Source organism: Anopheles coluzzii, chromosome 3 (assembly GCF_943734685.1).
Source record: "Anopheles coluzzii chromosome 3, AcolN3, whole genome shotgun sequence".
NCBI lineage: Eukaryota > Metazoa > Arthropoda > Insecta > Diptera > Culicidae > Anopheles > Anopheles coluzzii.
In genome coordinates, this window is record NC_064671.1 from 62,489,803 (window position 1) to 62,512,022 (window position 22,220).

The window sequence follows — 22,220 nt, forward strand, 5'->3', positions numbered from 1 at the left end:
ATATTCGATAAACATCTAAAAATCCTTAAGAAACAACTAAAAGCATGAATAACTAAAATAATTACTAAATGAATTATTAAATGATATAAATTACAAACAGTCGAGTAATTGTCAAAAATGTTATCAACAGTAACAAAACACGATCCCAAAATTGTAATCGTTTGAACAGCTTTAAATGAATTAACGTATGGGTATATGCGCTACCATTAACAGAGACATTTTTTAAAATAATTAGCAAACAGTTGGTAGGGAAATTTAATGTAGAAATTTTAAGGATTTACAAAAAGTTATCCTTAAAACAAGGAAGGTTTTCCATCAAAGAAAGGACCTGATTTGCTTATTGTTTATTGTAAGGGAAAGCGATGCGTGTGCAGGTAGAGCATTAGACAAGACCAAAACAGAAGACATGATGTTGATCATTTTAAGCAACAAACCTATTTATTTAGACGGTTTTAGTTCTCTATAGGTCTTGGATTGGCACCAAATAAGATACAATCATTAGGCCAGATCCAAGACATGGACGTGATCTTTTAGTTCTTCGTTGTATGGCTCATATCGAATTGTACCACGAAAGAGATAAGAACATATGTAGCTATACTTTTATTGAACAATGCGGTGGTTTTAGGAGTAATTTTAAAACTACAAATACTAATCCCGAACGGAGTCAACTTCGAAGGATTAAGACTGCGGCCTAGGGGTGACTTAACTGGAACGAAAAACCTCATGAGCGTACGATTTTGAGATCATTCCAATTTTGGACCTGCATTGCGTTGTCTTGTAACCAAATAAAATGAACACGAACCAATTGACTGGTCCGAATCTAACGAAGAGCGTTGGAATCGTGGACAGTAGCATAAGTTTAATAAACATCTTGAATATTTTTTTCTTTTACTTTTTTTTAAGAAAAAGAGAATAGTCAATGCTGCACAAGTGACATAAGATCCTTGTTGGACTACAGTACCAGTCTTTAATGCTACTAATACAAATCAAAAGCGGCTTGTTTAGTTTTGTTGATATGCTTTGAAATGCAACTGATTGGAAGCGTTAAATTAATATTTTGTTTGATGACCAAGAAAACGTAAAACAAAGTAAGACAAGAAATCCGAATCATTTAAAAATCTAGGCAACAAAAACGAATTACTCGCGTCAAGTTGCTGTGTCAGAGCACAGAGAAGTAACAACTTTACTAGCTTATTGACATCGAAATGTTAAGCCATACCCATGCGATTTCACAGCAAGCAATGCAAACGTCAATCGGCATTCATTCACACGACACAAGCAATAAAGCTCACGCCTCAAACAACATTGCTATTTGAATTGAACTTTTTTTTTCTTTCTTCAGCTTTTTCTTCCAGCGAATTGACGGCGCGTACCCAAAAATAAACTTCCATCAATGGCGCTATCGGAAAGTCGTTATCACCCAAAACGATTTTGCCTTTCAAACACTTATCGCAAAGCTCACATGCGACCCATACAACAAAAAAATAGAAAAAAGAACGTTGCACCATTTGATCTTTTTCCTTGCCTCAGTTCGATCGATGCGCGTCAATGTGCCGAAAATCGATTTCAAAAGGTAAGAGGTTCCCTCAAACGGTTTGTGTATCATCGTCCCGCACTGTTTGCTCACCTCTTCAAGCCCCGCTTTTCTGCACAGCAAATGAGAATGGGGTTGGTTGGAGTTTTCGGTTTAGTTCTCCATTACTGTGCAGCAAACACATTGGCACGAAATGTCTCTGCTGAGTATTGGCGATGCTCTTCTCTCGGTCCGGAAACGACAATTATACCTAAATGTGTCAATTACACTTGCTAGGTGACCTTTCAGCGGGTGACAACGAAACATTGAGCCCGTTGGTCATGTGTCGTGTGTGTTGTTGGATGTGCATCTCCCGCCGGGGATTAATCAAATTTGTTCGAGTGAGCGCCGCTGGCCGCCGATGGCGTGCGATGGAGACGCATGGTGCCGCTATGGTCGAGCTAATGGAGACGGCTGGTGGCGCACAGCACGATCACGTCAACGAACGCGTCGTCCGTCCGTCGATGGTGCTCGATGGGAAGAAGCCGTACCAGTTTCGGGGCGCAATTGGAGGCTGGAAATTAGTCTGTTTGTGTGCTGTTGTGCTGATTAATGGGTTCAACATTTCTGTAAGACAGGTCCTTGGTAGAAGAGTGTGACATTCGAGCCAAGTGGGTATAATATGTATTATCTATTCAACAGATAATATATTATTCATTTCAACAAACATAAAAACGAATAATTTTTCATACACAAAATAAAATGTGATATAAAAAACACACAAAAATAACTCACTCCAAATAAATCTCCGGCACGAAGCCCGCAGAAAGCTCACACAATACGCAAATCGTTCGTCATCGCTGGGCTTCACTGTCTAATTTATGTGATTTCCCGCTTCCGTGGTAAAACTAATTTTCTGCATTAGCTCGCAACGTACGCGAACGGAAGAACAATGGCGAAACAGACCGTTTCAGGCAGACCGTCCACCAAACGTACGTCGTGCGTGTGGTTGTGTCTTGTCCGCGGGAAAATGTAATTACTCATACACCACCAATTACAGATAGAGATTTAGAGCGGCTGCTACAGCAAAGCTTCATTTGTTGCAGCCCAGCTGGTTGTAATGAAGTTGTGCGCGTACGAACGGTACGCTCGTTGCTCAGGGAGAATCATGTTGTCCCCGCTTAATGGCCACTTTAAATTAGATCTTTATGAAATGGGATAATTTGGGCAATCTCATTATCTGTGTGTTTTAAAACCATGATTTATCAAAACTATTTCGGTAAATGTAAGTAATAACAGTTTCGGTAAAAATACTGCTAAAAACCATTTAAAAATGATATCCATTTTTTTGCACCACTCTCTACCGGTCTCGACGTGCTGTCAATCCCACTGGCCGCTAAGTGCATTAGTAAGGCCAGTGGGGGTAGTGGCAGTGTCCTTCGCTTTCTTAATGAACGCGCTCCATATCGTTCGCTGCACGATGCTATCACCCAAAGGACATACAATGCTGACCCGCAATGAGCTTCATCAAGATTGCTTCATTTCTTCGGCAAAAAGGTCAGTCCACTGCAGGATGTCTTCGACGGCATGCATGTACGGCTTACACACGGTCATTAGGAGAGGGAAGCAAAAAAAACCTCACATGAGCCTTATGCTTCCACACACAAACACACTCACACACACACACACACGCAGGCTCGTAGTTACAGTGAGCGACCATGTTAATGAACTGGAAAATTGCTTTACGAGCGGATGATTTTGTCTCGTTCAATCACGACGGGAGTGATGGACCGAGCAAAAACATATTACCCCACCGGTCGGAATCAACTGAATCCCTATTTCGCACCCACCCCATGTCCATCCCCTTCCCATACTGCGGCCTAATTCTATTTCACATCGGCAGGGGATAGAGTTTTTTTCGCTCACCCTCATCCTGTAAATGTGGCCAAACGAGTGGCGGTTACATGCAGGGAAGGCTTGCACTGGGCGGCATACCCAACCCATTGGCGCACTGATAAAAAGCAGTAATTTAATGTTGGGCACAGTGACCGCAGCAGACGGGGTCTGCTAGAGTTCGGTGAACTGAATAATGTGAGAATCTGTTTCGCACAGTAACCCACATAGTGAAGGGAAATAAAATTCTGTGCATTGAAAGTATTTGCGTACGGATTTGTTTGATGTAGTTCAAAAATGTGCTACTCCTATGGTATGAGCGTGTGCTTGTTTAGGCTGGAGCACGGTATGAAAGCCCAACGGTATGGGTTTGGTAATGTGTGATGTTTCCCAGGCAGCATTAAAGACAACCAGAGTGTAACCTTTATTCAAAAAGAATGATCAGAGGTGATAATAGATCGTATGACTAGTTAATAGTTCATTGAGCATTAAACACAATGGCTGCCCTGGTTAATGCCGAGGGATGAAGAATGCTACATTGAACATAGAAAACAAAATTGAAGAGCTTTCGCGATACAAACGTCTGCATCGTGCTTTTTGGAATTTTTTGAGTAATTATGTTTTTGTTTTTTTTTCTATAATATTAAAAAGGATTTGGTAACAGTAAATATGTTTTCTGTTTATCGGGTTGTTTTTACTTTTCTTAATGAAAATCTATAATGGTAAACCAATTAATTAATAAAAAAACTCGCAATGAAATATGGGAAGAGATCAGTGGATCGATCTACGTTCTTGATTTACCAATTTTTCTTGCTCATTATTAAAATTAATGTGTCAAATAATTTAATCGTTGTCTCAATGACCAAATTTACACCTCCATCTCTACGACCGGCATACCCGGGTATCCCATAAATTTTATATAGGAAGTTTTTTTTAAACCCAAACTTCAATAAATTTTGTTGTATTAAAAATTTCAAATTTGGTACAAAGGTACAGCCATTCGTCTTTTTTACTTCAATAAACAAATGGGATTTTTACAATCTCGTTTACTATTGTTAAATATTCTGATGTTTAAAAACTCGCTTTTACAATGGAAGTTTTTTTTTGTTGTTCTATACATTGAAAGCATCTTTTTTCATCAAAATTTCAGGTGATTTGTAATTAATTTTTCATTTTTTTATTGTTTTATATTGTTTTAAAGTCAATACTATAACAATATATGCTTGATAAGTACAGTATCATAAATAGAGAATTGCATAAAGAATAATAATTCAGCAACGCTTTTCTCTGCTTAATAACGAAATAATATACACAGTATTTTATAAGTTTATTTTTTATATTTTGATTTTTTTAAGTAAACGAAACTTTAAACTTCCATTTCTTAAACAATGTAAATAAGACTTATGCTTTTATCTTCAAACCAAATTTGAAATTTTAATATTCATTACATCAAAAGTCATTAAAGTTTTAAAATTAATAGCTATCACTTCCTATGCAAAATGTGTGAGATACCCGTGTATGCTAGTCGTAGAGATAAGGGATATCAAAAGAAAATATTAAAAAAAAAACAATATGGAATTTTTGAAAAATAATCCCTTTAAAAAAAAATTTCGAACGATACGTGAAAAAATAAAGTAGCTACCATTTTTAAATAAAAACATATATCAGTTTAAAAATGAAAATCATACCTAGGTATCCGGTCGTAAAGTTAAAGGTTACACAAGTGTTAACTTTGAACTTATGTTAAAAAAATGTGTAGCCATTTATACTAAATAAAAAATAATTGAGTTCATTTTAATATTTTGTTTTTTTTTAATCTATAAAATGAATGTAAATATTAAAAAAAAACATTTTCAAATGATACAAACATTGTTCAGACAATAATATCCCAAAACTCATTCCATATTCCTCATATTCTAGTCTCTTGAAATAAATTAACAATTTTCATTCTATATCCATTCATTATTCGTCAAAATTTCATCTTTTTTTGTGGCAAAGATAATCCTCTTTCATGAAGTGAATGCCATTCGTCAATCCTCTCTTCAATAAAGAAAATATTTGCAACACAAACATCTTTTATCATCTCGCCCATTGCTAGCGAATCTGCACACGTCACTGATTTTCTTGCTTCCCGGAAAAATAAAACAAGGGGAAGCAACATGTTTTACCATTAATATGGTGCGTTCCTTAGCGTTTTCCCGTACGTTAAAGCGAGAGAAAGAGAGCAAGCAAAAATTCAAAACATCCAACAACAAAATCAAAATCATCCCATTTCCATCCTCCACTACTGCGCCGAACTGTACACGCACCTCGCCCGTTGCCGGATGGGGACCATTATTTCGCCAACATTAAATATTATTTTACGTGCGTATGCTCTGTATCCATCCTCTCGTTCGTTTTATTTTTGCTCGTTTTTGTTATTTTTATTATCGTTAATATTATTTCCCGCCACCCCCAGTCCCTAAAGTTGTCAATGTCGCTTCCTTTTGGACAGCCGATGCCACCGACAGCAGCGGGAATGTCAACAAAACACTTAAGGATTTTATGACGCCCTTCCTGTTCCTGTGTCCACTCCGAGGACGGCTTCAAACTGCCTCCCGCCTTCCCTCGCCAAAGCTCACTGGCCTTGTAACTCATCAATCTGGAAAAGCTTTTAATATTGTTTTATTTATTTCGTGCTGCCTGGCTTACCGAAATAACGTTATGGTCCCGGTTGCCAGTGGGTCGAAAACGATTGTTTGAACGAGATGAAAAGCTGCGCTATTTTTTCTTAATGCGCAAATCTGTTGAGCTATAAAATTAATCAATTTCTGTCAGAGTGACCTAATGTGATGTGTAACTAGATTTCTGTCAATAGTTTAAATAAGCAGATTAATAATAGGCACCATGCAAATATATGTTGACAAAACAGCCGATGCTTGTAGTGCTAAAATTGGTTATCTAATTATAATTGAGACATTCGTCAAAAAAGGTCTGCCCCGGCCCACAATAAACATTACTGGTCTTATCAGTTTTAGAGCATTTCCGTGCTCCCAATAAAGTATGATGCCAGCAACAAACCATCGCTCAAAGTAAATTATGGGAACGGTCACATATGCTGAGGGACAGAGTGGGCGACTAGGGAATTGGCCAATTGAACAACGAACTGACCACATGACACACGAACCTCATTACGAATTCATGCAGTGTGTTTATGTGAACTGGCTTGATATATCGAATAACAATTAGTTACTGTCCGATGCTCAATGAACCATTGGAGGGAGGCAAACGGCAATGAACATCTTTTTGCATACATTTAGGCGCAGTTTGAACGTTCGACGGTTGAAACAGTCAAACGAATAATTCACATGCGTACAGTTTTCATATTGTTTATCAAGAGAAGAAAATTAAATGCAATTCCGAAATATGTTGAGCATTGTTAATTAATATAATTTTAAATAAAATTTTAAAAAGTCTGCTAACGCGACTATCGACAGCTTCTTTTAATGCTACCGCCTACAGTTATACAATTTACATTATAAAATCTCCCTACTTAGATATTGTTCGTTACTTCTTTTTGGGTGTGCTGGTAATTTTAAGCTTTACTTTTTGATGTGCTGTGTAATATTTACAATTAAACAATTTTTCATTTCTATCTTTTCTTAACTCATTTTTTATTAAAGATAAACCATTTGTGAGACACACAGCCGAGTACCATAAAGCTAGTCGATGTATCTTACTGAACAAGTGGTACACCGTGCTTGATGATAATGACTGTTATCAAAGTTTTCCGTTGATATTATACACACTGGCACGCGCCCACACAGTTACGCGCGCGCACACACTTCCATGGACGATATTTTGAAACTTCTTTGAAGCAACCGAATGGACGGCGGTAAATTACTATCATCAATTCTAATCATTTTCATCGTCGTTTGTATTACATACCGGGTGTTGTCTTGACTCGCACTCCCAAGTGGAAGTTTTTGTAGGTTAGCAAACTCATTCATGCGTTCGCGTCACCACGAAACGAGATTTTCCTTCCCCGAAATGATCCCCAGCATTCAGACGTGCGTATCGAAACGTGATTATAGGGTGATCCGGTCTTGCCGACGCTATGCAGTAGTGAAAAACATATTTTCCTAAAGCACCCGTTAGAAAGATTTACATCTACTTCGGAGCTCGTTTTCCATTCTGAAGCATACATTGCACCGTCAATCCTACGCTCGTGTGAATAATCGCTGTTATCCTAATCTTGCTTTAGCTATCTTATCAACAAAAAGTGGTGATTAGACCTTATGCTTGGTCCATACTTTGATGGGACCTTTTTTATCGTCATATGCATGCGTTTACTTTTAGCGATATTTGTTAGCGAACTAGAGGTTGGTTGGAATTTGATATTGGCTGTTCGATTTTGCTCACACAGAATACGTCTCTGCACCTCTTTGAAACGAAAAAAGAAGTTTGCCTCATTCCAAAACACGATATTGATGATGAACAACCCCAACCTTCGTACATTTTTCAAGTGTGAGAGTTTCAAGCGTGCACGTGACTTACCCGTGCTCGCCTGAAGGAAACAAAAACATACCAAAAGGGTTATAAAACTTTTGCCTAACACGGTGGGAAGCAACGTTGAAACCATTTTCTCGTCAAACCCCAATGTCATCTACAGCGCAGGCTCTTCCGGCTGATTTACTGAGGAATCGCGAAACATTATGTAAAATAAATGTACGTGGCAATTTCAGTTTGCAGTAACGCACAACGAGCTCGATTGACTTGTTGATTAGTTTATGGAAGTTTTGCAAGCAAACACCTTTGGTGATAGAAGCAGTTTTCATGACATCAATCCTGCCACTTACTATACCCTTCACCACTGCCATTACTGTCACTTTTTCCGCCTCAACGGTTATGGTGTTGATGCGCGTGTTCACCTCATCATACCTCAGTAGCGGTGCCGTGTAAAGTACCCTTCGTTTATCCTAGACCTGTTACTGTTGTTGGTAAAACAAAGAGAGGCGGGTAATAAATTTTCACAAAACAAAGCAGAACAAAATCAGCCCCACATCATCCGTTCTGTGGTAAATCGTGCTACGGTCGATAATTCATTGCGATTCTTTCTTTCGCGTGTATTCTCAAGGGCGATGTTCGATTAAGCTTTCCGGTTCGATGTGGCAGTCCATAATTCAGTCAACGACATGCGAACTTTAAACCAGCTGGACAAGCTTTTTCACTCAGTTTGCTGTGTAAGATGCAAGAGTATTCGTTTTTTGTTTACCACGGCGAGAAATAATTTGTTTGCGTCAATCAGAATGAAATATTGTGATGGTATCTTGGTTTTCTGAAAGTTACGGACCAGATTTATGGACATCAGTTGTTCGTAGTTACATAGAAAAGATAGCTATCATTCAATCATTCAAATGGAAGTGTAGGTAAAATAATAAAATAGTTTGAAAAAAACTTATTTAATATTTATGCATATAAAATTTACAATAAAAGAAAAACCTGAATAACGAACGCTGTACAGACTTTGCCAAGCGCCTGTATGTATGCAAAATGGTTGTGGAATTAGAACTTTAGTTCCTAAGAAAGGTACACTCGGACGTGATTGTTAAGCGCTTAGAGATATGCAATAGTTTACACCTTAAAAACTTTTTTTTAATTTAAAAACTAACTTAGCGGAATTTGGGGCAAGTGTGCCATCTTAAGTATTTCATGTTATAACTCACTAAAACTGTTTTATCAAAATCCGAATTAAATCTCAAAGCTATTTTACTACCATTTTTTTCAGCTACCCCACAAACAATTTTACGATTTTTCAGATATACGGTGGTATAAATATATTATCGGTTGATTGTTCTTATGTTTTTTGAGAGCTTATTTGGTATTTGGTTATAAAACTATAATTTTCTGCTCAATTTTGATACTCAACAAGTTCAAAACAATGAGAAAATCGATTGATCTGCAATTCGGCACAGTATAGCTAGTCATTGGAACGCAACCATATGTATACACAAGTGGGCATTTTACTAAATTTTAATGTTAAAAAATTGTTTGTGGCACGCTTGCCCCTATGGCACACTTGCCCGAAATTCCGCTACTAGGCAAAGAAATAAAATGGTATAGGGTGTACAAAAGAAGGTATACGTAAATATGACGACATGTCATAAATAAATTTGACTTAACGGCTCTATACTCTATTGGGGTAAGAAACTGGTACGCTTATGTGTATTTATCTTTTTTTTTTGTTATCAAATCGGATTCTATCTGACTTAAATATATTCGTATAGGAATTAATTGAAAATACTAAACAACAGTCATGCATCACTGCTGAATAAAACTTTCAAAATATTGAATAACGTTATTATTATGAATATTATAACAGACTTCAGGAATTTCAAATAATTGGTGGTATTATTTTCTTGCTTTGTAGGATCAATTACTTAAAAAATCAATGTTTTTCATTAATTTTTAAATATTGTTTTCTTATATTATTGTTTGGTATGATATAGTCTAGGGATAAGTTCTAGTAAATAAATTTATCAAACAAAAAAACGTCAGAAGCTTCGACATCAAAGGCTTCGAATTATTCTTAACAAGAGAAGTTATTTCGGTATGCCCATTGTTGCGATATTTGTAAAAAAAAACAATTCAAAGCATTCCTAACCTAAACATAAACATCAAAAGATTAAAAGAAAATAAAACATATTCTACCCTAAAGCTACAAATTAGATTATGTATGGAATTTTGTCAAGCAGTTTGCATACCTTCCTCATTCGAACGAAACAAAAACTTGTTCAAAACAATGCCCAGCTGCCCATTCCCATCCATCAAAATCAGTCTTGTTATTACATTCCAAACCAAAAAGGTTATTTCGATGCTCAAAAATGATACCGCGACACTTTTCTTACTCATTTGACGTTTAAATTCAACACAAAAAAACAACAGCTATCCGTTCTGGTACAGTTTCTGCCCTTTAAGATACAGTTTATCGATATATTTTACACTCTCCCCATCTTTTCTCGATCGAAACGAGGGTCACAATCAAAGGGCAACGTGTTTCATTTTTTTTGCAACATGGTGAAACTTTTCCGCCTTTTGGAAGGATTCACACATTTGATATGCTATTTTACATTCGATACAGCCACGCAACAAAAGAAATGTGAGGCATTTTGGTGCCGAAAACGAGCACCAACAAATAAAATAAAAGTCCTTTAAGTGGCTTTCAAAAGCAAAAAGTTATTCTAGAGCCACCCTGCCCCGTTGGTTTTATTGCAGGTAAAAGGGTTTGAAAAGGGGGCTCAAAATTAAATTACCAAACCAATCTACCCATTCCCGACGGTGCTGTGGTAGCAAAGCGACTGATTTTGCCGTTTTCTTTTGCAGAGCTTTAAGCAAAATGCCAATTTTACGTGACCTCGAGCGTGTATCGAGCGAATATCCTTCAATGTCGATTTAGTTCGAACCTGAGCTAACTCCTTCCGTGAGTGTCTATAAACCGCACGGCAACACACCGACACAAACCGGTAGAGATGTCGGTTGCTCACGGTAAACGATAGCATTACAGGTGAAAACCTTCAGCCTGCATTAGTGACGATCCACTGCACTGCAATATGTTGGACGGTACTGGAGCGAGGATAGCAACACTGCTGCCAGGAACACTCAATACACAAGCGTCTTGCAGTACAAGGGGCTTTTTTTCTTCTTCTCTTTTTAAACTAACGGTCCGAGTTACTTCCGACTTCGTTAGTGTACAACGCAAAAACTAAACCCCGATCAACACAAGCATGGAGCATGTTTCGCTGTAACACGGTTTACACCGTGTCTAGGGAGCAAGTTGAACGTCAAACCTAATCATTACTCACCGCTTCAAACGCTGCCACCAATGGTTTCCGTCAAGCCAAGCCGGCAAACGTTGCTTCCGGTACTGGTCCGGGTGTCTTCACACTCCACTTCTTGCGTTGATCTGAAGGTCCAATTTAGAGACCGACCCCGGATGGGTCAGCACTAGTTTAACAGCTGTTTCCTTGAAGTTGATCCAGCAGGGCGTAGAAGTACACCGAGCCCTCAGTCGTCCAGTAAGTGAATGAAGTGACAAAGTTGTTCAATAATGCAATTGCACGGTTTAGGTTCAAGTTTGGTTACACGAGATCCATTCCACTATTTGCTACATTTCACTTCATCGCACTTTACACATCGCTTGACCAAATGCACTACTGGTTCTGGTTACATCATCACCTTGCAGACAGGGGTAGTATGTATGGCTTAAAACAGAGATTGATTTTACTTGCAAAAACCGCACCACAAACAAGAAAACAAAAAAAAAACACAGACACTTTCCAACCGTGATTTAAGCTGACCCAATATTGAACATCTTCTGCACAAGTTTCCACAAAGTGGACGTTCTTGCGCCGTTTAGGATGGATGTAAATATTTACTCTCCACTACACTAACAGCTGTACGGTTCCACCTTGCACACGACAGTACGTCACGTATGGGAAGGGGGGGGGGGGGGGCAAAAAGCACACCGGGAACGATAAACGACCCTCACGTCGTCTTTAGCAATCCTTACCACTCACTATATTCCAACCCTGGGAGTTAATTTATCACTGGCATCGAAGCAAAAAAACACAAACAAAATTCACATTTACACACTTACAAGCACTGCACACAATGGTACCGTATGGGGGGGACAGTTTGGGAATGGCACTTGCAAACAGTTCCACTGCAATGTGTAGCAACTTCCGCCTTGTGCAAGCGAACGAACTGCACTGAAGCACGCTTAGGTTCGCCAGCGATGTAACAGTGAGACTGATGCGATAGACAAACAAACTTCACCGACACGACACTTTCCCTCGTTGGTTGCAAACCAAAGCCGGAAGCTTTCGTGCCACCCGAAAGTACAGAGCGAGCTTTTCCGACTATCCACGAAGTCTGGGGGTTTTCCTGTTTTTGGCAGTTCGTTCGCTTCGTATCTTTGTTGATGCCCGGTTCTGGTTTTTGTGGATGCGTGGAGCTGATTTGCAGAAGGCAACAGTGCAGTTAAACCCGACCGTCCATACCAAGCGACAGCTGGTAAGTGATCGTCGAGTGTGCGACATTATGTTGTACTTACCGGGCTGCCAGCGATGCTCGGAGAGGGCACTACAGTCGTGGGCAAGATTTGCAAAGAGAAATGTTGAAAACATAGCTATTTAAGCGGTTATTCAAAACGATAAACTTTTTAAATCGATTATACATCAATCATATTCCGAATGATAGCCCTTTAACCTGAAATTTGTTTAAAAAATGGTATTTGTTATTTATATTGCATAGTTTTAGGCGTTTTGTTCTTGCAAACTTCTATCCATGGTACGATTTGTGTTACTCACTGTAGAGCAACATTCTCAAGTGGAATGAACATTCGAACGCTCTGCTCCATCTAGTATCCATTGACCCATCGGCCATCATGTCGTTGGGTCTGCTGGCTGGAGGATCTGATTTTCTTCCCACCTACACCATATAACAACATGTACGCCATCAAACCCAAGGGGCTTACCAACGATTTTCTCCCGCGAGATTGGTACCGAACACGAAACCGAGCCGAAGCACCCGCGATTCTCTTGCTCTCTCTCTCTCTCTCTCTCTCTCTCTCTCTCTCTCTCTCTCTCTCTCTTTATCTTTCTCTCTCTCTCTCTCTATCTCTCTTTTCCTTCCGCGCTCTCTATCACGCTGTGGAAACTGACCGACCGGCACGCAAGTGTCAAAAGCAACACACAGAGAAACCGCCGCCGGATGTTGTCTGACTGCCCCGGTCGGTCGTTCGGCTTCACCCCACTCGACCTGAACCTCCAAATGCTAGTAATGAATGAAAATTCCACCACTTGCTCCTTTCGCTGGCAGTCTTCGGCCACCATCCCACCGTCCCGTGCTATCGCTATCACAACAGCAATAATGCGCGCTTGCGTTCGAAATATGTGAACTCGCCAACGCCTGCTCGGACTGGAGCCGCGCGACCAGGGTCAGGCTGGCTTCGCTGGCGGCCGTTGTTTGTGTGTGTATGGTTTGGTAGTGGATTATTTCTGGCTTGGTGCGTGTATGCGTCCCGTTGGCCAGTAGCCAGCCCACAGTAAACAACATTGGAGCAATGTTTCGACAAACTTTGCGCTGTTTTCGTTCTCTACATCCTTCCCATTCGACTGCCTTCGCTCGTCCGCTTCTTAGCCAGCTTTGATTGGCTTTATCCTTATGTCCTTCTTCGTGCGGCACATCGCTGTACAGCGCATCCGGAGGACGTGCGTCATTTGAAGATCCTGTTGCAGCAGCTCATATGGTGACCGCTCATGTACACACCCGGCGTCACACCCGGTTTCGCGTTACGTGGTTGGGGGCTTGTAAAGCCACTCGTTTAGGAAGCTCGTTTGCCCGGGCTTTTCTCATTCAGTGTGTGTGTGTGTTTGCATTTGCGAAGCAAAAGTGAAACAGCTGTTATCCTATTCCCTTGCGATTTCACTGCAATGTACTCAACTCGAAGTGGGTTTAGCGAATTGAAGTGAAGAGTCATAACCTTTGCAGCAAAAGTGGAAGCTTTGCAGAGGAATTATATTAGCAAATTTAAAAAGGATACATTAAAAAAAGCTGGGAAGCATCGTATGGCCCATTCGAAAGTCAATGAAACATGAAACACTCTACAAACAAATATACTTCCATGTTAAACTGTTTTCTCTAAATGATATTTATTCTGAACCGCTCTAATAAGAGATTAAATAAATAATATTTTTAAATAGTTTTATTTACAATGGTCCAAATTCAGTATTAATTATCTATTTTGATTGAGTTAGCCTTTAGATCAATTATAAAAGCAATGGCCATCTCATTATATAAAAAAAATAAAACCGTTAGAATAAATAAAGCCTTAAAGACCAAACAACTTATCTTAAAGTAAAAATACTCCCAGTTGCATAGGATCTGTACTATAGGATAACTTGTACGGTGCGAAATGAAACATTTGGGCGTCATCCATCAATTAAGTAACGCATGATTTGAAAATTGAAAGTCACAGTTTCCTTAGTGTAATAAACTGTAACGTTGGAAGATACCTCCCCCCCCCCCCCCTAAAATTACGTTACAGAACGAACTGCTTCTTTGGATTTAGATATCGTATCATCAACAAATTGTTTATTATAGTTCACATAACATGTGATTCTTTACAATGTTTTACAAATTACTAACAAAATTGGTTCTGTTTGCAGGCATTCCCAGTAAAACCAGAGCAGAGGTAAATGAGTAATTTAGGATTACTTTCATAATTTAACCTTAACGGTCAGAATAAACATGGAAATATTGCGTGAAACATTTGTTCAATAAAGGGCCAGTTTAAAATGTATTATTTATTTTTAAAAGCTTGTCTATTGGCTAATAATAATGTTTTAAAATTGATTCATTTTTATTTTGTATCCATTTTGGTTTGCATTCGAAAATGTTTGTAAAACAAATAAACATGAAACAAATCGATTTGTTTGTCTGTTGATAAAAGTTTTCTCGCATCATGGGTTTGATAGTTCATCCATAAGATTTGGCAGCACGTGTAAACAGCCATATTTGCAAAGATCTGTTCTTAAAGGTCATTTAGATTTTGAGTGAAAGTGAACGTGATTTTTGCTATATTTCATTAAATGTTAAGAAGAATATCATTTATCGTACACCAAAAGTCAATTCAATGCCCCAAATATTGATCAATTACAATTCCTTGTGATTCCCCGCTTTGTTAACGGCGAAACATAACGATCAGCGGAGAATCACAAAGAAATGCATTTAAATCGTTATTTTAACATATGTTATAGTATAAATAGTTTGGGAATTGAATTTCCTTTCTTTAAGGCCTTGTTTAAGCACAGCACAGTTTCAGCCTCTTTGAACCGTTCATGCTGAATAAATAAATAATCAAAATAGTTGGGGAATTCAATTTTCTTTTCTTTTAGTGTAACTTACGCCATATTCTGATTAATATTTAATGAAAACAAGCAACAAAAATCATGTTTACGTTGATTCGATCTGTAAACCAGGCTTAAGGCAGAAAATAAATTAAATTTTAATAAAATGGAGTTGACGCTTTGTTCGAGCGTTTTGGAATATTTGCCATTTTTTTTTAAATAATCACTAATCAGTTATTAAATATGTATTTTTTCCTATCAGTCTTGAAGAAAGTTTTATTGAATAGCCGATAATATGAGCTAAATCAAAATTATTTCATTTCAAAAGTTGCGCAAAAAAAGAATACGACTACGGTATTGTTAGATCAACACTAAATGAAAATGATTGTAACGTTCTCTCTGCTTACTAAATTTATATTATTTTCCTACTTGTATCAACCTTCAAAACAAGTCCATCTGTCGTCGCATTAGTTATACCTTGAACCAACCGAATTAGAGACGATCCTCAGATAAGTGTGATGGAACATGTAAAAAGAAAAAGAAACCCGACTAGTCCATTTGAAATTGAGAGACAAAAACAATAAATGAATTAAAATCAATGTTGCTGTGTGAGAACGAGTAATGAGCAGATATTCTGAGTGGTATTCAAGAGAGAAGAATAAATAGCGATCTCATTTAAACCACATTTGCCTTTATCATCTAGGAAAATGAGACATCATTAACAAAATTAAAAACCACAGCCACCAACCAAACAAGGTGCTTGTGGGCCGTCGTTGCCAGTAGAACGTTTTCGTATTACGTATCTTTAAATAGCTTCACACACACAGATGCACAAACACATATGCAACATCCTTGGTTAGATATTTTCAAAATTACTTCCTGCACAGGACAGCAACGTCCATGTTCGTTTGCATGCTGGTCACAAAGTCAGAAACAGGATAGAATCTAACACGCGGTTTTACAGCTCAACCACAGCCACAAAGCCCGCCGGGTTCAGCAGCGAACTTCGTTTAGATAGCAACCTACAACCATGTCTATCCCGTGTGTGTGGTGCCTACGAAACATGTTGAATTTCGCTCCCACACGAATCACACATCACAACACAACATGCCCTACGTAACCGTACCCCCTTTCAAACACACCCATCATCCCAAGCACCAGGAAAAAGGTTCATATATCTGATATTACAGGGCGTTCTCGCAAATACCAGCTTGGAATATGGGCAATAAAACATTCGTTGGACATGCTGTTTCGTCCTGTTGTTTTTCATCGTTTTACATGAAAAAATATTTAATAAACAAAGTGCTGGTTTTATCGGAAAAGGGTTGCAATATCTGAATTGAAATCAAGCGTCCTAAACAGCAAAAATAAGTAAAATCAAAACTTCCCACACTGCCGGTCCCTGGCATGTGCATTCACACCCGTTGGTGTGTGGGCAATGGGGGCAGGCTGGCGTTCTGTTTCAGACAAAACCACTGCACTTACCTTTCGCATTGAGGCACATGGTAGAGCCTGCCCACTGGGGAGCCATAAAGGAGCGCGCGCTTTCACCTTCTGCTGTTCATTTGCACATATGGCTTCATAACCCCAAACTGGGTTGCCATTTGCGAAAGCGCCTGTGTGTGTGTTGGTGGTTGGTAAAGCTTCTGTCCATCCGGGAAAGACTTTTCACCTTTACACCACACACTTGACTCATTGGATTTGCAAAACTGCAAGGCAGGTGAGTGCATCGGGCAAGCAGTCAGTTTCGATTGGTTGCTCCTCTGTCTTGATTTTAGTCATTATTGGAATATACTTACCTCTTTATGTTTCCTAACCGCAGGCAAAATTTCCGGAACGTTGATAACAGCTCCTGCACAACGTTGCATTCGGCTGTCTGTTGTTTTCTGCGAACGTTTCGGATATTCAAAAGCGGGCGTTTTCGGATGAACTTGAACAGCAGGAGCCGATGGAACGTGTACAATTGCTACAACTGATTTTCATTTAACATTCTCAGAAATATATTACAAACTGTCTCCTTGTCGAGTGGTGATGGTGGTGTGCACGTATACCTAAATGTGTGTATGTAGTACCTAAAGCTAACTCTCTCTCTCTCTTTCTAAGGCTCACCACAAAATACTGGGGGAGAAGAAAAATCCTACACAGTAGTAAAGAAAAATTGTACGTCAATTCAAAACATTATAAAGTAGCTAATAAATAGTTCCCTAACATTACAGCGTTCTTGTTCCACCTCGCGCTAGAGACTGTATGGCTTTGTATGGGATGTAAATTATGCAATGGCCTTTGGTTTTTTTGGGATTCTTTTTAGTCGACAATAGAAAATTGGAACACTGAAGTAAAACGAAACAATTAACTAAACGCTTGCAAGCATTGCTACATCCTACAGTGTACAAAAGGGCAGTCGCTGATTAATTGTGAACAACCTTAGAGTACGATAAGAAACAATGGAAGATGAAAAAATGGTAATAAAAAATGAAGTGATAAAGATGAAAATCACTCGCCTCCTGTTAAATGGCAAACGACCGAGCGATCAGAGAGCAAACTGCCCATGTAAGGCACTGTGTGTGTTTTTATCGATTACAGTGGTTTTGTTTTTCGGTGTACAAACTGTTTGTTCTTGAATTTTTTTCTTTTTCTTTTTGGTTTAATCTTTGCACACGACCGGGTGTACCAATTTTACTTGCCAAAATACTGTTAAAGTCTTGTTAATACGGAAGCAAAAAGGCGTATAGCATAGAGCAGTGCTGGGCATAGGAGCAGGACGTACAAGTTCAAAATAATTCAGACGGAGATCAATGCTTTCTACCAACGTTCCATTTTGTACCACGTGTTAAGGCCGGCACGGACTTCTTGCCTGTCGATTTCGTAAAACCTACCACTACTACTAGTACAACTGTGCGATTTTCTTAACATGGTTTAAACAACAAACTCTATCCAACAGGGGTCACACTTTAAGTAATGAATCTAATCTCACGTAACATTCGCACACACATATCCACACACTATAAAACCTTATTCGTGCTTTTTGTCGATGCAAGTAAATTCCTACTACTATGGCCAAAAGGATGGATGACCGCTGCTGTCAAAATGTACACACTTTTTCATCATCGTCCTTTACCACTACAAACCGATCCGGATAGTATTTTGGGAGAGGTTAATACTTTTTGTACCAATTTTTAATAACAAACGTCGTCTGATCGTCTGATCGTCGACACGTAAGGTTCGTTCTGTTGAAGCTTGTGGGAAATGTGTCTGGCTTGTGCAGTTGTGGTATGGTTGTGGGTAGTAAATTTATCTACTAACACGCGTGACCATTCTCAATCCTTCACTATCGATTGCCATGGATATTCCGATTGTATTGCGCTTGCTGCTGATGCTGCAGCTGGTGCGGATGCTGATGCTCCCGGAGCGTCTCGAGAACGTCGACGGACATGCGCAGCGAGGAGGAGGTTGGCGATCCAGCCGGCACGGCTAGTGTTCTCGCAAAGGCGCCGCCACCGGCCGAGACACTGAACACTTGCGGCGGTATCGGTTCGGCCCGCTCCATCCGCACGATCCCACCAGCGCCGCCACCTCCCGTCCCGTACTCGACAAAGTGTGAGCCGGGCGACCGGGCCCAAACGTTCGTGCTGGCCGACTGCGAGCGCCGCGGGCTGAACGGTTGCGAGAAGATGGCCTTCGCGCAAACCCGCCGCCCGCCGTGCCATTTGCGCACGAGATACTTCATCCGCTCGATCGACACAATGACGGTCACGATCGAGCGGAACGACTTGCGGCGCGGCTGCCCGGAAGAGTCCAGCGATCGGGGACCGCTGGCCAGCGCGAGCACTTCCATCTGACCAGGCGGTAGCTGGGCGTTGAGGAGGGCAAGCGCTTTCGCTTCGTTTTCCTCGTACGTGGCCAGCACAATCTGTAGGTAGCGCTTCTGGTGAACCAGTGCCTTCCGGTGGCTCTCCGAGCGTAGGTACTTCCCGAACAGGTGGTTCGCCCGCTCCTCCAGGTCTTCGCGTTGGTGATAGTGGCCCACGCCACTGCCGTGCACGTTGTACCGTTCCAGCTCCTGGATGCGCTGCTGCAGTGCCCGCCGTTCCTCCATCATGAAGCGGAGCGATTCCGCCTGCTGCTGATTTTCACGGGCATTTGACTCCAGCATGCGGTTCAGATCCTTCAGCTTGTTCAGGAATTCCTCCGGCACGATCTGTTGCTGCTGCTGGTTTTGTGCGTTGAGCGAGTTTTCGCGCGAAAGCGCTTCCGTTAGGTGCGCTTCCCGCACGCGCCTTCGATCCACCTCCGACCGGAGGCTCTGTACCGTATCGCGCAGCTGGTTACGCTCAAACTCCACGCTCTCCAGCCTTAGCTTCAGCTCCTGATATTCGAGCGAATTCTGCCCGGAGGTTCGTTCACGACGGGCCGACCGAAGCGCTTCCGCTTCCTGCAGCGCACCGATGCGCTTTTCCAAGCTTTCGATCTCCTTGTGCGCCAGTTCGAGCCGTTCCTGCTCGTGGTCCAGCTCCAGCTCGAGCGTTTCCTTCTCCTTCAACACTCGATTCAGCTCCTTCTTCACCTGTTCGCCGTGCTCGGTGCGCTCGGTGATTTCTCGCTCGAAGCGTTCGCGTTCTCGCTCCAGCACCCGCTGCAGATCGGCGGTTCGTTCGCGCTCGCGCGCATTCTGTGCCGTCAGGAACTTGAGCTCACTTTCGTACCGGGCCATCATCTCCGTTTCGAACTCGTTGCTACGGTTCAGGCGTCGCTGCGGCGAACCATCCTGCGGTGAACCCTTGCCACCCTTCATGAGCAGATAGTTGTCGAACGATTTCGTCCGCTGCAGTCCGCCGACCATCCGCGACAGGCGCTCGTTTTTCGTACGCTCCTCTTCCAACAGCCGCTGCAGGGTGGTCTCGTTACCGAGCGCGGCTTCTAGCCGAATGCGCATCGCTTCAATGATTTCCGCATCCTGCTGCTGGATGGCGGCCGAGTTTTGCTTCTCTCCTTCCAGCAGTTCATGCATCTTTTTGCCTTTGTCCATCTCTAGCTGCAGCTTTTGTCTTAGCTCGTCCAGATCGGAGGGTTTCCGCGATGGGCCCGGCTTTCTTCCCGCCGCTCCGGAGCTGCTGCCCTGCCGATCATCATCCGTGTTCATATCGTCGCTCTCGATTGCTTTCAAAATGCTCGAGTCCAGCTGGGCCGAGTAGTTAAGCTCCCGTTCGAGCTGTTCGGCTATTTCTTCCACCGAGAATGGTTTCGGGCTGGAGGAATTGTCGCTGCGCTGCAGCTGTTGCTTCAGCCGCTCCACCTCCGACTGCAGCTGCGCATTACGCTCCTGCTCCTCGCGCAGTTTACCGTTGAGCGTTACGTTTTTCTCCTGCATCTTTTCCTGAATGTTAGAGAGCGCCTCGTGCAGACTGTTTCCATCGGCACCGATCTGCTGTATGATCATCTCTTTTTCCTTCAGCGTGGAGCGTAAATCTTCCATCTCCTGCTGACATCCGGTTAGATCGATTCTTACACGCTCGAGGGCCAACATCTTCTCCGTCAGCAAAACCTTCGTTTCCTGCAGCTCTTCCTCGAGTTTGGTGCAGTTTTGCTTCAGCGTCTGCACGTACGAGGAGTTCGAGCTGAGCGAGTTGTTGCTGCGAGCGATCTCGTTCTTCAGCCGGTTGATATCCTCCGTCAGGAATCGATTGTCCTCGTTCAGTATCTCGATCTCGTGCAGCCGGTCCTTGTAGTTGCCCTGCATTATTTTCAGCTCCGTCTCTTTCGCATCGAGCGATCGCAGCTGCTCGAGATACTTCTCCTCGTTTTTGCTATAGTTTAGCAGATCCTTTTCCAGCTTCGACATCAGCTCATCCTTGTGGCCGATGGTTTTGTTGAGCGATTCCACTTGCTGGCGAAGGGTATCGACCTCCAGCTTTTGTCGCTGCTGTTCGCCTCGCAGCGCGCTTGCTTCTTTCGTGGCGTCCTCCGCTTCGGTGCGTACCTTCTCGTACCTGGAGTTCACCTCGCCCAGTTCGATCTCTTTCTGCCGGACCTGTTCCAACGCCACCCTCAGCTCTGCTTCCTTCTGCTGCATATCGTGGGCCTGCTGATCGAGCCGACCCAGCTCTTGCTTTACCTTTTCCACCTCATCCCGCAGCTCTTTGCGCTCCTGCATCAGATCTTCGTACAACTTGTTGCGGGCCGCGAGCTCAACCTGCAGATCCTCGATCCGTTCAATTTTCTCCTGCAGCTCACCTTTCAACCCCTCAATCTGTTCGTTCTTTTCCGTCACAACGCGGTCCAAGCTTAGTTTTAGGGACTCCACCTCTCCCTCCGGGTTTGAATTTACTTCATTTGGTGCTTTCCGTTGAGCTGGATGCGCTGCCACCATAGCGTCGTTCAATTCTTCCCCTTCAACAATCTCCTCGATGAAGGCTGGCTCGCGAACTAACGCTCTCGGACCGCTGGCTGTTGCGCTGGCACCGAAAAACATTAACATTTGCGGAGGTGCCGACAGACGCTGGGCGTTAAGATGGGGTGTTCCTTCGACGTCGGCCAACGAAAAATCTATTTGCCGCGGTACGCACTCGGGCGTCGGTGCACTGCTGCGTGTTTGGTCCGGTATGCGCGGGACAACCGAGCAGACGTCGTGGAAAAAGTTCGAACGCAGTGGGATGGAGTTCAGCATCGTCGAATCATGGCTGCCGCCCAGTATGTGTCCTCCCAGTGGCACGGACGACTGTTTGGAATGGTTCGGAAGCAGGGATGTACCGGAGTCCTTTTTTGAGAGGGGAAAATAGGTAAACGGGAGAATGCACAATGATATGCACAAAAAGGGAATTAGTTGCATGTTACATATTGGTAGCATATTATTGACTAGTTATTATTGAACTTTCAAATGATCATAGCGATAGCGGGTTTTGAAAATACAAAGTGTACATCAACAAGTC

The 22,220-nt window shown here is 41.7% G+C and overlaps 2 protein-coding genes across 9 annotated transcripts in view; both read right to left on the minus strand.

Moving 5' to 3' along the window:
- The window catches only part of LOC120958236 (synaptotagmin-7), a 28,153-nt gene extending 15,673 nt beyond the window's left edge, over nucleotides 1-12,480 (minus strand). For 2 of the 6 annotated variants that reach the window (XM_049609297.1, XM_040380881.2), the window contains exons 1-2: nucleotides 11,955-12,477; nucleotides 11,248-11,620 (exon numbers count right to left, since the gene is read on the minus strand). The gene's annotated coding sequence lies outside the window, so the exon portion shown is untranslated. Of the gene's footprint in view, nucleotides 1-11,247 lie in introns of all 6 variants that reach the window. The other 4 variants (XM_049609298.1, XM_040380883.2, XM_040380882.2 and 1 more) reach the window with 4 other exon arrangements.
- Nucleotides 12,481-17,252: 4,772 nt separating this feature from the next.
- Nucleotides 17,253-22,220, minus strand: part of LOC120955048 (A-kinase anchor protein 9) — a 39,186-nt gene continuing 34,218 nt past the window's right edge. For all 3 annotated transcript variants that reach the window (XM_040375521.2, XM_040375520.2, XM_040375518.2), the window contains one exon: nucleotides 17,253-22,048. In XM_040375521.2, coding sequence (XP_040231455.2) covers nucleotides 18,623-22,048 — 3,426 coding nt within the window. In that variant the 3' untranslated portion in view covers nucleotides 17,253-18,622. The remainder of the gene's footprint in view (nucleotides 22,049-22,220) is intronic.